The following is a 21,937-nucleotide window of genomic DNA, read 5'->3' on the forward strand; positions in this document are numbered from 1 at the left end:
CATTGTACTGTGTAACTCAGAGGAGGTTTTTCCAGTGAGGCATAGGAGGATGGTCCTCCTCTATTAGATTGGGGATTTTATATAAAAAAATAATATTATCAATTCTTTTTTTTCTTTTTTCTTTTTCTTTTTTCATATTTTTTTTTATAATAAAATATCAATCAAATGTGTTTTTTCTTATGTGCAGACGCTCATTTTTTCATTCATTATATTCTTATATGCTTAAAATGCTTCAACAACAGTGACCTGAACTGATGGAAAGGAGAGCTCCATGCAGATGAGTCACTCTGGCCCTGGTCCCAGCGTGGAGTAGGTAGTTAAAAAAAACATTCGCCCTGTGGGCGTTTATTTATTTGGTAATTTATCTAATGAAAAAATATGATTGGTTGAAAAACACTTGCAATTCACAGAGAACACGTGAGAGTGATGTGTTTTCCAACCAATCAGATTGAGCTGGAGCGGAACACGCCCTTAGCCTGGTGAAACCTAATTGGTTGTTGTTGGATAGATTGCTAAGATTGACATTCTGTATTGTCCAATGCTGAATAGCCTACGTCTGAAAATCTTGTTGAATCTTGTTGAATCCGCGCTCCATTGGAAATGGAGGAAATGAAGACCTGACAGGCTAATAGATAGATTTACAGACAGATTTTCCCCTTTCTCTTTTCCTATGTTTTATATTATCAAGCAGTAAGTTAGCTCACAAGCCAGACAGTCGTTGCATTGTATTACGCGGAGTTTAGAGAGGGCAGCGTGGTACACGCGGAGGCTCACAGAGGCTCAGAAGCAAACACTGGGATAATTTAACCTCATCGGCTGCACTCGCACCGGCTACAGACAGCATGGATATTCAAGTAAGTCAATTAAGTTCGAGTTATCCGGGTCTTCTACTAAATTCGGCGTCCACCAAGCAGTGCTACTTTTTCGTATTATATTGTTTTATGCTGAATAGCCCGCCATTTGGCGATCTTAAACTTGCACATTTTTTAACTGAATTTGGCAGCGCGGAACGAAACATGGAACGAAACATGCAATTTGCATGTTTCGTTCTGCGTTTCGTTCCATGTTTCCTTCCGCGCTGCCAAATTCAATGGAATGAAACGAAACTTGTAGCCTATGTTGGACGTAGTGAAGTGTTTTTGATTGATTTGTTCATCCATCAAACCTTTTACTGACAGACTAACTGTAGCCTAAATATCTTACTTTATTTTGAGGTGCATTACATTGTTCAGCCAGAAATTATTCCCACTTCAACTCTCTTTCTCATGGGTGTGCCTAACGTTAAAATGCACCAGATGACAATCTATCTTATTTGTCCTCAATCTGCATTGAAAATGTGTGAAAATTCACCTTCTTGCAACAGTTTTCAAAGTGGGGTCCCCAGCAAAAAGGGGGGATTAATCTATGTTCACTATAATTCCATCCATAAGTAACACAATCACAGAATGTATGACTATTTTGGTCATGGGTTTCATATAATGTCTGTGATAAAACATCTAAAAGCAAAACTCTTATCAGATGGGGGACCCTGGAACAAAATCGTATCTATATGGGGGTGCGTGGTGTAATTTGTGTGATTGAATTAAACTGAAATTAAGTTTGATGTTGCCTGCTGTAACAGTGTGGATCTATAAAGCGGTCTGTAGCCTAATGATTTCTATTGATCTTGTTTCCTTGAAGGAGACTGGTGCTGCTATTGAGATTACATTAGGGTATAGGAGTGACATATTTGGGACCCGTTTCTGGCCTACCTTGATGAGGTTAGGGGCGGTGGGTGACTTGCTCAGCTGGTTTGTCTTGGCCCCTTCTAGGGCTGGGTCGGTTTGAAAATTTTTAAACCGGTTCGATATTGGCGTTTAAACCGGATCGAACCGGTCCGGTATACCGATTTTTTTTGTAATTAATTAATTAATTTTTTTTTAACTCATTGAGTGCCAAGGACGAGTATGTTCGTCAATTCGTTTAGTAACGTAGAGTGCCAAGGACGAGTATGTTCGTCAATTGCGTTTTTCGACGGTGGGACGTGGATCAAAGCCAGATCCATCTCCTGTGAAAGTATGGTGGATGTTGAATGTGTAAAAGCTATTTTAGGGACCCATTAGGTGGTGACAGTGCTCTCCACATTAGAGAAAGGCGAGGAAAAAAGAGAGAAGAAGTAATGGGGAAACGGAAATCGCATCGATATGCATGAAGCATAACGTTAGCTGTGCCTGTGAACAGCAGTCAATCTGCTGCCACAATTGAGCCCCTCCGTCTCCGCTGCGATAGCCCCTCCACATGATTTAGTTGTCGACACCAGCGTCTTTCTGAAAAGTTACATTATTCTCAGCTGGGAGCCGGCGACAGGCTGTGAAAAAGCGGGGTGCAGCGCACTTTTCAGTGCAGAGCAAACGCAGAGCAAACGCAGCAGAGCCCCAGAGACACTCCCACGGAGGAGGAGGAGGGGGGTGGGGCACGCAGGGCACTACAGCATACAACCATTGACAGTAAACACAGACCCAGACAGCAGGCTCGATGCACAGAGAGACAGGCAAACAAGCTAGAATATCTGATGCCCACCACCAGAATCATTGACAATGGTGTTAGGTGGTACTTAGACCTGAATTAGCAGTATAGTATTAGTCATCCTAAAAAATAAAAAAAAATCCTAATAAATTTTGTTGTAGGTCATGATTTACGGTCCGCATCAACAGGGCTGAATCATTGACAGTGGTGTTAGGTGGTACTTAGACCTAAATTAGCAGTATAGTATTAGTCATCCTAAAAAATAAAAAATAAAATCCTAATAAATTTTGTTTTGACCTAATTTTATTGTTGTCTATAGAGTTAGTTCCACCTCTGCGCAGATTCCCCCGCTCTCTTCTCTCTCTCCCCCTCAGGTGTCCTTCATTGGCCTGACGTACACCCCCGCCGCTGCAGCCCTAGGTCCGGCCGTCATCGCCCTAGCCACCTGTCGTCACTCTAGGCCATCTACCCGCTACTCCTTCTACTGTCTGACACCCCGGGCTCTTCACCACCACCGACCCCTATCCTCATCATCCTGGTCACCTGCCTGCCTATGGGAAGGGGGGGACCCCCCTCCCCCCCCCCGGCCTCATCACCTCCAACTCCTATCCTCCCCTCCCCTTAATCACCACCTCCGACTCTTATCCTCTCCTCCCCTCCTCTTAGCTAGTATTCTCTAAACCTACGAACACTTAAAGACTACATTTTCTATTTCCTTTGGACTCTACTTTTTACATTTTCAACTCCCTTCCCTGATTTTAGGATAATTTAAAAACTACATTTTTATATCCCTCTGTTGGACTCTTTTTTACATTTTCAATTTTCTGTTCTCTTGTAAATTTTATTTCCATAATAAACCATTTACAGAGTTTCACTGCCGGAAAACTCTGTACATGGTTTAGCCCGGCATCTCTCGGCCTGTCTCGGAGGGGAGTCCCCGGATGGGGGTCCGCTGCTGGGTCCACTGCCTGGGTGGGCCCGCCCCCCGCGTGGCCTGCTCTCTCAGTTCCCAGTCACTAGCTGGGGGCGGGTCTGGGAGCGGGTCGCGTGGGGGGTGGGTTTACCCAGGCGACCATTGCTGGGCCCCTGTAGCACAACGACCTCACAAGGTTCCTCCTCAGCCAAGCCAAGTCACTGGGGCAATCCATTTGGTGGAAAGGTTTTCTTGCGTTCACTGGGGGTGTGGGGACGCCGCTGTGTCCCAGCCCGGCCTTCTCTCCCACGCCTTATGTGGGGGGGGGGGGGCCGGGGCGGGGGGCATCGGTGCTCTTCATCACTGGTCGAGGGCTGCCGGTTGGTTTAGAACAGTTTAGGTAGGCGATAGATTAGCTACAGCCTAAGGCTGACCTGTTAGTGTTCAGGCAAAGATCAGACTAGAGCAGAGTAGGATAGGCCAGATTAGGCTGTAGACTAGCTAGATACTATGTCCCAGTTAGCTCTGGTTAATGCTTAGAGTAGTCAGTTGTCTGATCTTCCCCCCCCCCCTCTCTTTCTCTTTCCCCCGCTCCTTTCCCTTCTTCCCCCTCCTGTTCCCCACTCTCCCACATTTCCCACTCCCCCCCCGCACCCTCTCTTTCCATGCTCTTCCCTCCCCCGCCGCCCCTTCCCACGTTCCCCCTGCTCTCCCTCCCCTGCACCCTCCCACCTCTCCTTCTCTGTTCTCTCCTCCTCCCTGTCCTCTCCCCTCTCTCACATTCCCCCTGCACTCCTTCCCCTGCACGCCCCCACCTCTCCTTCTCTGCTCTCTCCTCCCCTCTGTCCTCTCGGGGGGGGGGGGGAGGGGGCGGAGAGGTCTGTTCCCTCCCCCGCCTCCTCCTCCCGCGTTCCCCCTGCACCCTCCCACCTCTCCTTCTCTGTTCTCTCCTCCTCTCCCCCTGCACTCCTTCCCCTGCACCCTCCCACCTCTCCTTCTCTGTTCTCTCCTCCTCTCTGTCCTCTCCCCCAGGGGGATGTGGGACGCTCCCCCTGCTTCTCTACCCTGGCTCTCCCTCCCCTGCACCCCCATCTCTCCTTCTCTCCTCCTCCACATTCCTATCTTCTCCCCACCTCCCCCCTCTCCTCCGTCTATATTGCTCATTCTCTCCCCACCTCCTCCCTCCCCCTGCTCTCTTCTCCCCCACACCTCCCCCCCCTTCCCCTCTCCTGCTCTCTCCTCTTGCTCCTTCCCCACATTCCCCCTGCTATTCTCCCTTCTCCTGCGCTCTCCTCTGCTCTCCCCTCATTCCTATATTTTCTATATTATCAATTGTTCAAATGTTATCTTTATTCTGTATATTCTTGTTACTGTTGTGTCAGCTAGAATTAGCTAGACATACTTTCTGTGAAGCCCTCTGAGACATGCTTGTGAATTAGGGCTATATAAATAAACTTGACTTAAATCAAGACCAGCAAGAAGGTGTAGGGTCTGCGCACGCAGGGGCCAGCGCTGCTGGCTGCAGCTAAAAAAAAAAAATTTGGCCAAACAAAATTCCTTTGTTTTCACTGTTTTATTGAAGGAAATTATTTTTGAGGTGTCATTACATCAGAAAATATTAGCTTCAGAGTCAATGATGTGCTTGAAATGCTTCAGTTCACAAAAGGCTGAATATCTCAGATTCTAAATTGAAACGTGTGTTTTTGCTGAAATCAACCTATCTTCTCCGGCTGATAACTAAAGAACGGAAAATGATATCAATAAATTTCTTTTTGCAGATGATAGAAGAGAGTCTCATCGTTCTTTGTGCGTGTTCGGTGTTTACATAGTAATATCACACAATATTCTGTGGGCCTCGAGAAATCACTGAAAACGCTCTGAAACTCTGGCACTGGGAGCGTCCGTTCTCCAAAAGTGGCTGGCACTCAATGAGTTAAGCAGGGCTCCCGAGTGTGGCCCATAACTGTCTGTAGTGCAACTTCAGTCCACCTGATAGCGATAATACACCTCTAAGCTGGTATTGTCAACCAGCAATGATACTGAATAAAAAGAAGCAGGACACCTGTGTAACAAACACACCCTGTATTTATTTCTCATAACTATTCAGCTTAACTTTTCTTCAAACATCAACATAATAAACAAAATAAGATTTTTGCATACTAGTGCAACTTGAGAAGAGGCTAATACGAACAATAGTGCAATCAGAATGGACTGGCAATTTTTTTTTAGGTTTTTTTTTAGGTTTTTTCGGTTCGCACGTGATCAAACTGGTTTGGGCTCGTACACCGAACCGAACCGGTAAAACCGGAAATCGACCCATGCCTAGCCCCTTGTATAACCCATATGCTTTTATAAGCATGTAAGCACCCTTATATGGGTGGTAGCACCATATTATAATTGTCAATCAATAGAATGCTTTGCTTTGTTTTCCAGCTGTGTCTGAGCTTTTGTTTTGTTTGTATGTTGTTAAAATCTGTCTTCAAACTGCAAAAGAGAAGAAAAAAAAACGCCCAAATTTTTTCCGGCGGCGACCAGCCGCCACTGCGGCTATCCATAAATAAAATCAATCAATCAATAAAAAAGAAAACCATGGTGTTTCTCTGTTCAGGTTAGGTTAGACAGGAGCTCTGCTTTCTTGGTATGCAGGCCACGATCGTTGATCTACAGTAGTTGCTCCCATCATAGAAGAGGAGAGAGAGCAATTTCTCCACTAAGAGCCTCACTATGCAACGCAGCCACAAGACCTGCTGTGTATTGCATGAGGGCGACTGTTTCTCAACTGGAAAAACATGCTCTCTTGCTGTTGCTGTGCTATCGCTCCACCTACATGACACGTACTGAACGCAACAAGATCATGCCCGTTCTATGGGGGTGGTTGAAAGGCATTCTGGGAAACACTGGGAAATCATTCACTGAAGTAGGCAAGGCTCGTTGAGGGTAGTATGCCTTTTTGTTTTGTAAAATGTAATTTTAGAGAACTAAATCACAGAATAAGAATACATTTCACATCACAGACAGAGATGATATAAGACAGTATAAAAGTATCCAAGGGTAGATTTTTCCTTTAGGTGCCTTGTTGGGCAGCTCAGCAGTAGTTGCTGAGTAGCGATTACGTTTCATTCACCACTCCCACTCAGACCTTCCCCAACTGTTCCAGAACCACTGTGTGTCTCTCCCTGAGCTGAAATCACCCACTGTGTCTCAGTATACCTTTGAATTTACGGTAGGACTCCACCTCTTTTCCATCCCACTCTATGGCCATGTCAGGTCCATGTTTCCACAATATGCTGGTGATGGGACCGCTCACAAAGTCTGGACTCAGGTCAACACTGTCGCCTACTTTCTTGTAGAGTGGTTCTTCTGCAAAGACAAAAAGCAGGGATGCTGTGTTTACTGTCTACCAGGACCAGAACCTCACGCAGCACGCTACGTGAACAGTTTCTATCCCATGGCTGTGAGCCCCCTGGCCCCCACTGACTCTGAGACTCCAATCCTCTCCCCCTCCACTCTGTTACTCTCTCTCTCTCGCTCTCTCACACACACACACACACAAGCCGTTTTCACACATGCATACAGGAAAATTACCTGTAAATCAATATCGGCCATTTCCCGGAATTTCCCTTCACACCTGAGCGCTGCATGTGTGAATATAGTCGTCAAATAGCCTGTATGTTGGGGGGGGGGCTATTTTGGGGGTCGGCAAAACTCTAATGGTGAATTAAGTTTGCTTGTCACACAATAAATCACACTCGTTTGACTTAAGAGTATGTTATCCTTCACATTCGCTCATGGGCTTCAGTGCAGAGTAGTATCCAGGCAGCATCAAGCCAGCATAATAAACACAGCCAATTTCCCCCCTCCCCTCTCTGCTCGAGAGAGGCCAGTCCTTCAGTCCTCCGCACTTCACAGCAGCACGACACAGGACAGACACAGCGAGAATGGCAGCGGCTTGCACACTTGTGTCCCTTATCGCGGCATACCGCTCTTCTGACTGGCTCGAAACTGGTGAAATGTCCGCGATGACGAGTGAACGCTTATACCGGAAAACAACTTTCACACATGAAGGCATTAGACCGCTTTCCGGTCATTTAGCGTGTGAATTTATGTGTGAAAACGGCTACACACACACACACACACACACACACACACACACACACACACACACACACACACACACACACACACACACACACACACACACACACACACACACACACACACACACACACACACACACACACACACACACCAATGGGGTGAGGTCATTTCATTTTTCCAAAACAAGTCAACATGTTTCAATATGTTGTGTGTCAATGTTTGTAGTCATTTCCTCCATGATAGTGATCTGCCCTGTTTCAAGGTACTGACACACTAGACTTAGCCTACTTGAATAGTCTACATCTACAGTACTCTTCTGTTATCTTTTATTCTAACATTACTCTTTTCTGCCATCTATTCTTTCTCTTATACCATAATCCTTTTCATTATATAGCCTACTGTTTTCTGTTTGGTTTTATGCAAGTTTGTCTATTCTATTCTCTATCAGGCCCGTATCTAGCCTGCTACATTAGGGTGGGCTGGTAGGGGGCAACTTTGGCGGTAGGTTGCCAGAGGTTGTGGGTTCGGGGATGGAGATTAAATTGCATTATATTCAGTGGTGCTGGAAGTACTTTTAGGTAGGGGGTGCTGTAAGGAATGGACTCTCGGTGCTGCGTGCAAGGGCAGCACCGAAGAAAATTTGACGTTTTTTGGACTTTCATCCAAGAATATTTAATTTTAAATTAACATTAGGACTATACTGTTGTGATGTCATTATTCAGTATCTTCTCTTTTTCTCACTCACTTTCATGTAAGCACCTGCTCTCCCTTTAGTCGTTTTACACTACAACAGACAGCAACACAGGCATAAACACTGAACTTATTATTATTATTTTGGAAAACCAGATTATGATGAAAATCAAACACTTTTGAAGAGAGAGCGTATGAAATAAGATTAGAGCTGGGAAGCACAAACTGTTTTTTAATGCATTTTGTTGCTGTTATAAACACAAGACAGCCAAATCCAACAATTTCAAAAATCCCATCTCTTGCCACCAGGGGGTGCTACAGCACCCTCAGCACCCACCTTCCAGCTCCCTTCATTATATTCTAATTGATAAAAGAATGATTTGAAGCAGGGTGTAGAAGCCATTTCCAGATAAGTGTAATTGGGGACACCAAATGGTTCCAGTAGGAGTCACCATTCTCTTTTGGGTCACCAAACTGTAAGTAGGAACTTTCACTCAGGTGACAGGCCAATGTTTACATTATTATTGTCAAAACTATTCGCAAACTATGTACAAACTAACTATTTACAAAACTATTGCTATAATATTTCCAAGATGATTAGTCTTATTCAAACTCAAACTGAAAAGTGACAAAGAAAACTACTTTGAAAGCAGATTGACTTACCCTAAAAATAAATAAAAATCCTTCATCCAGTTTAAAATCATCAACTCAATAATAACATTTCTTTTCATTGGATGATCTTATTTCTCAAATCAAATTAAAGACTAATCCAGTGAGACTTCTCACCATAGCTACAAACTATACTTGTCATTAGACTTGTAGTCCTATTATTCTACATTCTGCTCTACTGTTTTTATTATATTCTGCTTTAGTTTTCTTCTATTCTATTTCTATTAATGATCTCATCCAGTTTGTTATGTTCTATTATTTTGTTTTCTATTCAATTCTGCTGTGTTCCAACTACCTTTTCATTCTGCTCTACGTCTTCTGGCCTACACCGCCGTGTTTGTCCTCTCATAATTATTTGACTATTATTCCATGCAGACTGGGTGCGGCCAGCAGCAGGAAATAGACTGTGGAATTACACACAACACAGTTACAGGCTTGCTATAACGTCAGAAAGCAGTGTTCCGATATATCCACGCTACAATTAGCAGAACAAGAAGCTTGCATTCTAACAGGCTGTAAAACAATAGAGACTTACGGGACAGTGCAGTGCTCAGTGCAGCCAGCAGCAGACAGACGCACAACAATCCAGACAGAGTTAGCGACATCGTCTTCTCTAAAATCCACTGTAACTTTTCTGTCAAAGGAAATCCACACTGTGACGCACTGACTCCTTCTGAACGCACACGTCAAATGTTTAAAGGTTTATAAGCTTACAGTCCAAAAGCCGTGAGGTCGATTTAAAAGTGAAAGTGAGAGTTCAAAAAAGCAGTGCGAGTCAACTCGCAGCGTCTCCGCCTCTCATTGGGTAGTCGCTTAAAACAGCTGCGTTCTATGAGCAAATATAAGAGCTAGCAAATATAAGAAGTTCCGGTGAGATTTTTCAAAAAATTTCAAAGTAAAAGAACGATTCTGCACAATTATAGAGCAGACAGGGGCGAATGAAAAATGATTATTTTCCACATTAAACTAATAAACTAAGCATTTAAATGAAGCTATACAATACAAATTATGTTTCTGTATGACAATAACTGTTTCAATAACATTGAGAACTTTCTTCTCAGTATCTTAATAGATAAAAGCTGTTCACTGGAGTGCATAGCCTTTACAAATTGGACACTGGACAGGTTTGTGTTCAAAATGGGAGTTTGCCAAACATATGCACGCGCTCAGGGAGACCTCCTCTATGACATCCCACCCTCCGCTAAGGCCATTAGGAGTCAAAAAAAGATATGGCGGCCCATCAAACCCCATCAAACACACTACGGTGACATTTCTGGACAGCTTTTGAACAGTGGACACCCCCGTGTCCAAGATGTCGCCACTAACCATATGTGCACGCGTTCAGGGAGACCTCCTCTATGACATCCCAGCCTCCGCTAAGGCCATTAGGAGTCAAAAAATATATGGCGGCCCATCAAACCCCATCAAACACACTACGGTGACATTTCTGGACAGCTTTTGAACAGTGGACACCCCCGTGTCCAAGATGTCGCCACTAACCATATGTCTACGCGTTCAGGGAGACCTCCTCTATGACATCCCAGCCTCCGCTAAGGCCATAGGAGTCAAAAAACAAATGGCGGCCCATCAAACCCCATCAAACACACTACGGTGACATTTCTGGACAGCTTTTGAACAGTGGACACCCCCGTGTCCAAGATGTCGCCACTAACCATATGTCTACGCGTTCAGGGAGACCTCCTCTATGACATCCAGACTGTATCATCTACTTCTTCTTCTTCTTCTTCTTCTTTAGTGTTTTATGGCGGTTGGCAGCCAACTTAAAGGTGCATTACCGCCACCAACTGGATGAAGTTTTATGTCTTCTTCATATTGGAATCTATTTACATTGTTCATCATATATCCACCCATAGTACTCCCATTCACGATATTATGTCCATTCTATGACTCAGTCGGCGGGAACTCATCCCTCAGCGCCTTCTCGATCTCCTCTCCAGAAATGTCAACAACATTCAAGAACCTTCTAGCTGCATCCATCATCATCTTAATCTTTTCCTTTTTTCCTTTGACCTGTTCAATTAATTACCATGGCCATGAATGTCAAAAATCCTTTCTTGTCCACACAAATATTTCGTTCAATTCCACCATTTCCACTCTTCTGCTCCAATTCATTTTGCTCTACCACTTTTTCCTTTCTCTCAATCTCCCTGCACTTAACAGCCTCAGCATACGACACTCCTTTCTTCTCTCTGATCCTGCTCACTTCAATCTCCTTAACTCTACGTGGACACTGCGCTGATCCTGTGTTGTGACTCCCCTCACAGTGCAGACATTTTGCCTCATCTTTACATGTCTCCCTCCTGCACTCCTTTCCACCACACCGTCCACATCTCCTTTCTCCACTGCACACTGCAGCAACATGACCATACTCCTGACACGAATAACACCTGAGAGGAGCCCTCTCATACTCCCTCACCCTATAGCTGACACAATCCAAAAATACTCGATCCGGGATTTCACCTTCAAAACTCAAACACACTGAGGTACTCTCCTCACTTACACCATCTCTAAACCGATTCATTCTCTTCGCCTTAAATACACCTTCCACTTCTTCAAATAAATCACAGTCAACACGTACTGGCACTCCACTGATCACTCCTTTCTTCACTGGACCCGTCGTTCCAAGTCAGAAAGTAAACACATTACTAGATTTGAACATACATAAATCTAGAATTTCCACCAACTGATCCTTCGACACACAATCAATAATAACTATCCCACCTCTCGTTATCTTGACAGACTTCACTGCTCCAAACTTTCCTTTCAGAAACTTTCCCACCTCATGTGGATTACTAAAGACTCCATCAATCCTTGAACACGCTTTCATTCCAACCACCCAAGGCCCCGACCCGTCTTTTTTCACTTTCTTAATATTCTGAGCAGTCCCGCTCGATACACTCGATACACTCTTTCTTTTGTTTTCCAGACACCTCGAATCTTCATTGTTTGATTCTCCCTCCAAATCACTCTCAGACGGCATTTCCGCCATTGTGCTCCGACCCTGTATCATCTACATCCGGCAAATGCAGCTATATACAGTCTGTACGTTAGCGTTACACCCCCAGAACATGCACAAGGAAGTTGGGAAAAAAACCTTCAGACTGGAAGGAAGTTCTACGGAATCCGACCAATCACGACACGCGAATGCGGCATATTGGATTCTGATTGGACTAATGAGCGGAAGACCCGCCTTTCTGCCGGCATATTGGATTCTGATTGGACTAATGAGCGGAAGACCCGCCTTTCTGCTTCCCATTCCGGTTGGTGCATGATTCTCCCCCACGAAGTACAGACGGTATGGCGGAAGCATTTGAAAATTGCGGAAGCCAACTCGTCTGTTCTAAGAGACTACTCATTGGGTGTCACTGGATCCCAAAATACTATAGGCTCTCTTGCGCCTCCCGGTGTCCTGGTGCTGTAACTATGGTCATAACTTCCTGAAGACAAGCATACACGCACGGACGCACACAAGCATGCACGCACGCACGCACGCACGCATGCACACACGCACACACGCACACACTCCTGGTAGGCGCTTTACCAATTTCCACAATATTTTACAGCAAATCATGGAATCAACAACAGAAAAGCAATTAATCAGAAGAAGTAATAATAGGCTAGTAATAGGCTACAACAACAACAACAACAACATATCAACAGCAAATAACATAAATTACAAATGCAAGTAGCCTAACAAACAATACCGTACAATATGAAAAGAAAAAGGAAATGAAAGGAGCACCACCCCCACAATCTCTCTTTCTCTCAAACACACACACACACACACACACACACACACACACACACACGCACGCACGCGCGCACGCACGCACACGCACGCGCACACACACACACACACACACACACACAGAGGGGGAAATGCACGGTCACATCACATCATCATAATTAGTTCCGTTAAATGTGAATCCTTTTTTATTAAGTGGACGGCTTAGGCTACTGTTCTTTTTTTAATCAAATAATAGCCCACAACAAGTTGCATTTAATTCAGCACCTTCTGATACAGCAGTAGCCTACCTACCAGGGCCCCCCAGGATCTGTCAGTTCATCCTTCTTGTTTACTCTGTATACAATGACTGCATCAGCTCCCAACCCAACCAATTTGTAGTGAAATTCTCTGATGACAGTTATCCTCAGTCTGCTTACAAGCAACTCCAACATCAGTAGCCATACAGCTGGACTGGACAGGTTTGTGGACTGGTGTGATCAGCATCACCTGCAGATTAATGTACGTAAAACTAAGGAAATTGTGGTGGATCCCAGATCAATTGGGCAGCATAGTACGGTTGCCATACATGGCTATGACATCAAGCAGGTCACTTTCTACAAATACTGTGCGGATCCACTTTGATAAGGAATGTAGCTGGCACATGTATGTGCTTGTGTTTGTGCAATATCAGTGCCTCCATTTTCTTCGAAGGCTCAGAGTTTTGGTGTCTGCAGCCAGGAATATTATGTTGATTTTTTATACAGCGACCAGAGTCAATTTTACGTTATGGCATTACCAACAGTCAAATCTAAAGCTCAAATGTGTAACGCCCAGGCCACGGTGTGGCCTGCTATGTCGTGATTGTGTGTGATTATTCCTTAGGAGCTAAACTCAGTGGACTAGTCATACTATAGAGAAAGGTCTGTGTTATGTTTATTCCTTGTGTGTTCTCTGTTTTCCTCCCACCTGTTGCCTATGTTCCCCGGTAGTCTGCCCCATTACCTGAGTTCTCCCCACCAATCAGTTCTCCCGTTTTGCCCCCTGTGTTCCTGCCTTGCCCAGCTGTCCCTCATGTGTCATTAGTTACCTCTGTCTATATTGTCTCAGTCTGTGTCTAGTCTTTGTCAAATCATTGTCTACCCTGTCTTTGGTATGTATTGTCCTCAGTGAATCGCCTATTGTTTCTGAGTTTAGCCTAGCCTTCTGCTAGTGGTTTTTTGTTATTTTGTATTTACGTTTCAGTAAACCTTTTGCTCCTAAAACCTTGCCTGCTGCGTCTCTCTTCTGCATTTGGGTCCACACACTTCTACTTCCCTGACAAAATGGGCCTATCTAGTCTGATTAAAATGGCAGGGAAGATTATGGGAATGCCCACACCCTCACCCCCAAAGACATCTTTGAACAGTCCACCATACAGCAGGGGCAGGCTAACAAGATTCTATCTGACCCCGAGCTCAGCCTCCCATGTGTTGACCTCTGTGCTGATGAACTCTGGTAGAAGATAAAGGATCCCTCTGTGAAGCACAATAGATACAAGCCAGGCCCAGCTCCAGGATCAAGTGACTGAGGCGGCAGTTTAAAATGGTGAGGGGGCAATTTGAAAAAGGCCATGACAAATCTTCACCAGAACGTCATCTTGACGCCTTTGCAATGACCTAAAGCAGCCCAGTTCTGTGGCCGGTTAGGGTCATTAAAAAACTAGTAAGTAAGTAGTAAGTAAATTTTATTTATATAGCACTTATCACAGAGAGGACTCACAAAGTGCTTCACAGGTTAAGAAACACACAAAATAAACACAAAAATAGGACAATGCATACAAAGTAAAACAGTGAGATGGAGAAATAGCATACAGGATAGCAGGGTTACAGAGAAACGAAAACATCAGGCCAGTCTAGGCAACAAATGCCTGTCTAAACAGAAATGTTTTCAAATGCTTTTTAAAGATCTCAACTGAGGCCGCGGCCCTCAAGACCGGTGGAAGAGCATTCCACAACCTAGGAGCTACAGACTCAAAGGCTTGGTCACCTTTGGTTACGAGTCTGGTGCGGGGCACAACCAAAAGACCCTGGTCAGCAGATCTCAGTGACCTGCAGGGGACATGTGAATAGAGCAGGTCACACAAATATGCCGGTGCCTGAGCATACAAGGCTCTATAAGTAATGACCAGAACCTTGAACTGGATCCTGAAATTAAGAGCAAGCCAGTGCAGGGAGCCCAGGACAGGGGTAATGTGACTAGACCTACTTGTCCTGGTCAGCAATCTGGCCGCAGCATTCTGGAGCAGTTGGAGGCGGTCCAGAGATGCCTTGCTGAGGGAAGTAAACAAAGAATTACAGTAATCTAAACGAGATGAAACAAAAGCATGAATGATCATTTCTAGCTCGTCGTGTGAAACGACAGACCTGAGCTTAGCTATGTTTCTAAGGTGGAAGAAACATGTACGGGACAGGGACTTGATGTGTTTATCCAGTTGCATAGCCTGATCGAAAATCACACCAAGATTTCTCAGGCTTGATCGCACATTCAAACTAAGGGCCCCAATACAGTCAGCCACCTTGGCGGCAACATTATCAGGAGCAACAATCAAAACCTCTGTTTTTTCAGCATTTAGCTGAAGAAAGTTGCTGGCTAGCCAATCCTTGATTGCACATAAACAGTCATATAAAACATTAAAATGATCCGTCCTGTCAGGGTTAAAAGAAAAATACAGCTGAATATCATCAGCATAAAAATGATAAGAAATACCCTTAAAACGGCTAATAATGAGTCCTAGAGGGAGCATATAAAGGGCGAAAAGAAAAGGACCCATTATCGAGCCCTGGGGCACCCGACAGGATAAGGGGACAGACTTAGACCTATGAGGGCCCACAGCTACAGAGAAACTCCTATCCGAAAGATAAGAGGAAAACCAATCCAGGGTGCACCCCGAGATGCCCACCCACTCTCTGAGCCGGTCGATCATGATGCGATGATCCACAGTATCAAAAGCTGCGCTCAGATCAAGCAGCACCAGAACAGAACATTTACCGGCATCAGAGGCCATCAATAAATCGTTCGAGACTCTGAAAAACTGTCAAGATGATGGCCTGGGGAAGACGTTTATATCATCCCCATATCGCTGTGATCCGGCCTAGTCCTGGACGTCACTGAAAGACGTCATCACAACGTTATCATGATGTAATCTGCTTGCTGTGAGACTGAGGTGGAAAAAGTTCACTATTAAGTTTGGAATTTTTCAAAAAGAAGCATCGTCTAAAAAGTACAACCAATTTTTTTTTTTTTTTTTTTTGAAAAAAAATATATGATCACAAATAGACAACTAAATGCTCATCTAGACTGTAATGTTCAGTCAATTTAGCAGTGCAAAAGAAGATTGTGAAAATATGTATTTAATAAAACTTGAATATTAACATTAATAGAACTTTTACATTATGAATCAACTTTTATTGGCGGACACATAGTCCATAGAAAACAGACAAGACCCTCTTATAACAATTAAAATAAAACGCCCAAAAGCACAGTGAAATTATAAAAGGCACTTATACCAAAATTTCCACATATGTGAGTGGTATCTCACAGTACTGAAATCAGGATTGGTCAGCAACATGATACTGGCATTTTGAGAAACATTCAGTCGACAAATAAACTTGTACATCAAATTCTCAAGAGCACATGCAAAGTGTTGACTCCTGCCTTACAAAACAACCTGAAGTTTGTGAAGGCTCACTTTTTTAAACTTCACCCACAAGGGGGCGGTATAAATAGGGGTGCAGTATGCCCTAAAAATAATCCTTTGGTCGGAGTAAAATGTTACTGTATATGATCTCTTGTAATTCTAAACATAACTGAATCACTTTGTTTGAGCAAGTAAACGTTTTTATAAGCATTTTACAAAATGTCTATGGAAGAATGGCTCACCACTTGCCCGCAGCGATCCAATGACAATCAATCATGACCCTTAATCTTCTTGGAAACTATTTTCATTTCATTCTGATTGGTCTTAGATTTGTGTCATAGTTCTGTGGAGCCTGACATGAGCCAGACAAAAAGAGGCCCAGGTATTATGGTAGATCCGGCCCTCATCTGTGCCTGGCTTACAGTGTAGTCCCCACCACTTTTAAACAGTGAGTGATGCCCTTGGTTGTAAGTGAAGTGTTGTGTTATGAGTATTATAAACCCCTAAAAAGTTGAAAATGTATGTTTGCTCGACCATATCTCTTTTGTTATTGTATCCTTATGCCTAGTTCAGACTAGGTGTTCCGAGCCCTCAGCGAGCTGTTTTTGGAGCTATGGTGACGCGTTTTACGTCACAAAGCGTCTCAACAGAGCTGCGGAAGTTCTGCTGGAGACGTGGAATCTGCTCCGAGGGCGGCTGTTATTTTAATTTTTTTTAAGAATGCGCACATCCTGAGAATGCATTGAGAGCCTTAATGAGCCTTAATGACTTGCAGCTGGCTGGGGGGAGTTTCTGCAGACAGGTGCAGGAGCATTTTTCTCCGTGAGGTAAACAGAGAGAAGGCAAAACACTGCCCATGTGCTTATATTACCGAGATTATATAATATATATATGATACAAAGTGGGTTGATTACCGGTAATACCATCCTTTAAAGCCCCATTCAGTAACTTTTCCAACTGCGCCCTCTGCGTGCATTAGTATCGATAACGATATCGCCGTTCAAAGTCAACAAAACACAGCGCCAGAAAGCTCTATGTACATGTTGTGACATCGGGTACTCACCACGTGATGAAATAATAATCCATAGTTCCGTGAAACATCATTTTCGTAGCAAATCCGAATCGAGTTACTTCCTTGCTTTCAGGCAGACAGCGCTTACGCTGTACAGCGCATGCGCACATCCTTTTATTTTTTTCGATTTTATTGACACGGGACGCTGACAGCAAACTGCTTAGTCCCAGTGCTGGCCAATGGAGGGCGGTGTGGGATAAATAAAGCCGAGAGTCTCCCTATTACCAGTCAATCTACCATGTCCTAAGACTAAAAAGATCTTATATTACAATAAAAAATGTCAAAAATCTTACTGATTGGGGCTTTAAGTGAGAACTTTCCACACAGATGTGAGCGGGGAACTCCCTGAGTGCTCACTGACCAGTCAGAGGTCCCACACACTTTTTCATAATATTGTCCACACATTTCTACTTTTCTAAAATGGAACTGTTGAGTTTGTTTACAACCCCCATTATATTCTTTTGTATATTCACATTTGTCTTTACTGTAGTATTTAACTCTTTGCTGCTGCAATGCTTAATTTCCTCACGTTGATCCTCAAAGTTTCATCTCATCTTGCACAGATGTTTTATTGTTGAGCTATAAAACAGTTGGGCATGGCAGCTTGATCACTCGTCATGCTGCTCCTCTGGGCCGGGTGGGGTTAGAAGCTCCAGTCGCAGCCACAGACCTCCCTCAGCGCGCAGCACGACCTGGGGGAGACGGCGAACGCCACCAGAGGTCGTCCCAAGGTCCGGGTTCGTCCCCGGGGTCAGACGGAACCTGAGCAGGGTCAGCGCCACAACCACACGCAGCTCCGCTATGGCAAACTTCTGACCAATGCAGTTCCTGTACACACACACACACACACACACACACACACACACACACACACACACACACACACACACGTTTGGGTCATAATCAAGTGGCAACCTTGGGCTTGGACAGATGAAGCCAATGCAGAAGTGGCAAAAACTGCAGTTTCTAGAATGGCCACTTGAGGCTGGCTCCAAAATGGAGTCAATCCCCATTCACCCTCATGTTAAAATGCCCGACTTTTCAGCAGGAATAAACATCTTTACAGCCTGGTATTTAAAAAAAAAAAGGTCTCTCTATAGCTAATTTCACCTTTCATGGGGTGAATTTTTATATAACTCACCCGTTTAGAGTAATAGATTGTAAAAAAGACTGTTTTGGGTGTGATTGACAGGTCGCCTCTCCACTGATCCTGCAGTTTGCCGATCACTGACCAATAGCAGCGGCTCTGTGGGAAACCCCTTGTCACCAGGCAGCAGCTAAAATGCCAAGCTGCAGGAGTCCACAAACCAACGGGTGACGTCACACTAACTACGTCCATATTTTTTCCAGTGTATGGTCACAATGCTTGTGAAAACCTTCCATGGACTTCCTCTACCCTTACCTATCCTAACCTTAAAGGACGGCTTTTCCGTGGGGGATATGAATATATATTAAATCTCACGCCCCTAAGGTTTTCGAATCCGTTGAAATTTTTGAAATTGGAGCTTCACTCCCAGAGATATCAAGCATCTCTCACATATTTTTTGGGCCAGCCGACGCGTTTCGCGTCATCTGGCCCAAGTCCGCCTTGCGGAAGTCGTGCACCTATGAACTACAACTGTTGTGAGCCATGGTCCCGCCTCTAGAGGTCCTCCACGCCCCTTCAGAGGTCTGAAGAAAAACAAAAAGGCAGCCATCTTTTTCGACCACCTAGCCTGCTGTAGCTAGGTTAGCTTTCCATAGCTCCTTGCAAAGAGACGATTTTCTCGGGAACGGAAGCACGGACAGACACGTGCCTGGCGGCATTGGAAAGCTCGTCAAATTTTACATCTAGTAGTAGGTGGGTTGAAGTAACGAAATCAACGCTGAGCAATGTACCCGTTTTTACACATTTTTACAGAAAATAGTTACAACATCAGATGCGCGTAACTCCTACGAAAATGCCTTAAAATGCATGAATTTTTTTTTATGAAGACATCTCCCGACATATATACTTCAGTTTAAATTTGGTGCAATTTGGAGGCAATTTATTTTCGATTTATTTTCGATTTATTTCTTCTTCTCTCCATATATTATTGTCGAAGCCTTCTTCTTCTTCTTCTTTGAGTTTTATGGCGGTTGGCAAACATATATGTGCATTACCGCCACCTACTGGAGTTTGATATCAGCCAAACGCCTGAGGGGTGGGCATGGAAACGAAGGCCACGCGAGCCCAGTGCATTGTGGGAAATGTAGTATTTTGAGTCCCCGCACCCGCACCTCCCCCCCACCACCCCCCCCACCACACAGAGTGGATTTCTGGTGATATCTCAGGCTGTAAACAACCAATTTCAAAAATTTCAACGGATTTGAAAACCTTAGGGGCGTGAGATTTAATATATATTCATATCCCCCACGGAAAAGCCGGCCTTTAACTAACTGAAACGTTTTTTCAATGCTGTAGGTAAGTTGTGCCAGGGTTTTTTTTGAGGATTCTGGCTCATTTTACAAGAGCCGAGGATTCTTTTCTGTTAAGACTTCGTGAACACCAATCATCTAAAAAGAACTAATAGAATGTGTGCTTTCTCTGTCTAAAAGAGTTAGTTTGTAGAGTTAGTAGTTATGTAGATATTAGCCGTTGAGTACAGCATGGTTTCAGAGATTTTCAGAGAGTTTTGAGATAAATGGATTTTTAGAACCACCTCACGTGCCTGTGATTATGGGTGCCCTTGGGCAAGTCTGTATACTGTTTTGTGTGTGTGTGTGTGTGTGTGTGTGTGTGTGTGTGTGTGTGTGTGTGTGTGTGTGTCTCCAAACTCCTCCCTCCGTAGGTGTGGCTTTGCAGTGTTTTGTCACAGGCGAGTTTCTGTTGCCTCACAGATCCCAAAAAAAGAGAAGGGAATCGCAGGAGCGGGGAAGAGGAGAGGAGAGGCGAGGGGGGGGGGGGGGGTTAGACACGGGAGAGAAATTCCTTCGCGATCCCCTTCTTCCAATCTTGAGGCAGCCTACTCCGCTCTGCTGCTGCTGCTGCTGCTGCTGCTCCTCTGGGCTGCTGCTGCTGGCGGCTCTCGGGCAGTCTGGCTTACTGTAAAACGGGCTCGTTCGTTTCTTGAGGTGTCGGCTGAGAGCTTTGAAGAAGCTTTTGCGATTCTGGTCTTATTTATGCGCAAAGGTACTCGAGTGTGTGTGCGCGCGCGCGCGCGCGCGCGTGTGTGTGTGTGTGTGTGTGTGTGTGTGTGTGTGTGTGTGTGTGAAATCGAAAGAGTTTTCGCCCAGCTATTTCCTTGAAAATTAGAATGGCTTTCTCCCGCGGACCCGTGGCTGTTTTTTGCTCGGCTTTCTCTCTGTCTGGAGAGAACTGTCGCCACTTAGTGGTCGGTAAAATAGATTATACACATTCTCTTCCTCCAATATTGGTATAGAAGACGTAAAAGGGGTTGATTGATGTCCCACCGTCAAAAAATTTTTTTTTTTATGTAAGACGAGATATCTCGTCTTTGGCACTCAACGGTTGGATTATGTAAGACGAGATATCTCGTCCTTGGCACTCAACGTGTTAAAAATCTGTAATTAACATGACATTAACATTAATTGTAAAGTAGTTTTATAAAAAATGTGGGTAAACTAGCTGAACTAAGTCAGTGATCACTGCAAGGCAAAATAGTTACCAATTTTCTAATTTGCTAATCATAAATTGCTAATAACAATAAGTTTAAGTAATCTTGGCTCAGGTCCTGTTCCTGTTGATTTAATCCTAAATGTTAAGGTGTTCTTGAAGTTCTGTATATAGTTTACCTGGGTCCAGAGGAAAAGGGGATGAAGGCATGAGAAGAGCGCCCCCCTGTGTTGGCAGGGTCAAAACGCAGAGGATGAAACTCCTGAGAGTCAGAGAGCAACCAGTCATGTCACATTCATTCACAGAATATCTTCAATAGAAAATATGTGTATGTTTCTTACATCGGGGTTCGTCCAGACAGTGGGGTTGTGGTGAGTTCCATAAATACTGACCAAACAGATTGTACCTGGGGAAGGACAGTTTTGGGGATTATGTTTGATTAAATCGGCAATTGTTTCATTTGACTGCTACTTCATAGATTTCAGAGACAGATAACTCACAGTTCTCTTTCCCTACAGAAGGAGCAGATGACAAAAGTCCTCTCAAATGGAACTCCCAGAGGACAAAACCTATCAAATGGAGGTCTGTGGTCTAAAGTGTATATCGACTTTGAAAATATCAAGCAAAACGACAAAATCTCATCTGAATCCAAGACAGGACCAAAAATTTTAGAATGTGATTTCAAGACTAGACCTTGTGGAACTGTCCTATTCGGACTCGGACTCACACTCTCTCTCTCTCTCTCTCTCTCTCTCTCTCTCTCTCTCTCACACACACACACACACACACACACACACACACACACACACACACACACACACACACACACACACACACACACACACACACACACACTCACTCACTCACTCACTCACTCACTCATCACTCTCTCACTCACCCACCCTTTGGTACAATGCGGTCCCCCGGCAGTACCATGTCCTGTGTGTATCTCCTGGTGACAGCCAGGACAG

The 21,937-nt window shown here is 44.4% G+C and overlaps 2 protein-coding genes across 3 annotated transcripts in view; both read right to left on the reverse strand.

Annotated features, from left to right (window-relative positions):
- The window catches only part of LOC310773598 (uncharacterized protein), a 31,016-nt gene extending 21,410 nt beyond the window's left edge, over positions 1 to 9,606 (reverse strand). The window contains exons 1-2 of the mRNA XM_083633509.1: positions 9,411 to 9,606; positions 6,629 to 6,778 (exon numbers count right to left, since the gene is read on the reverse strand). Of these exons, the coding sequence (XP_083489635.1) occupies positions 6,629 to 6,778; positions 9,411 to 9,480 (220 nt within the window). The 5' untranslated portion in view covers positions 9,481 to 9,606. The remainder of the gene's footprint in view (positions 1 to 6,628; positions 6,779 to 9,410) is intronic.
- A 6,445-nt stretch (positions 9,607 to 16,051) lies between these two features.
- Positions 16,052 to 21,937, reverse strand: part of cyp4f3 (cytochrome P450, family 4, subfamily F, polypeptide 3) — a 13,067-nt gene continuing 7,181 nt past the window's right edge. Inside the window, exons 11-14 of one of the 2 annotated variants that reach the window (XM_083633294.1) lie at positions 21,869 to 21,937; positions 21,308 to 21,372; positions 21,146 to 21,228; positions 16,052 to 18,199 (exon numbers count right to left, since the gene is read on the reverse strand). The exon at positions 21,869 to 21,937 is cut by the window's right edge and continues 65 nt beyond it. In XM_083633294.1, coding sequence (XP_083489420.1) covers positions 17,980 to 18,199; positions 21,146 to 21,228; positions 21,308 to 21,372; positions 21,869 to 21,937 — 437 coding nt within the window. In that variant the 3' untranslated portion in view covers positions 16,052 to 17,979. Of the gene's footprint in view, positions 18,200 to 21,145; positions 21,229 to 21,307; positions 21,373 to 21,864 lie in introns of both variants that reach the window. The other variant, XR_014552535.1, reaches the window with a different exon arrangement.

This window comes from Poromitra crassiceps, assembly GCF_964638095.1.
Source record: "Poromitra crassiceps genome assembly, chromosome: 3".
Taxonomy (NCBI): domain Eukaryota; kingdom Metazoa; phylum Chordata; class Actinopteri; order Beryciformes; family Melamphaidae; genus Poromitra; species Poromitra crassiceps.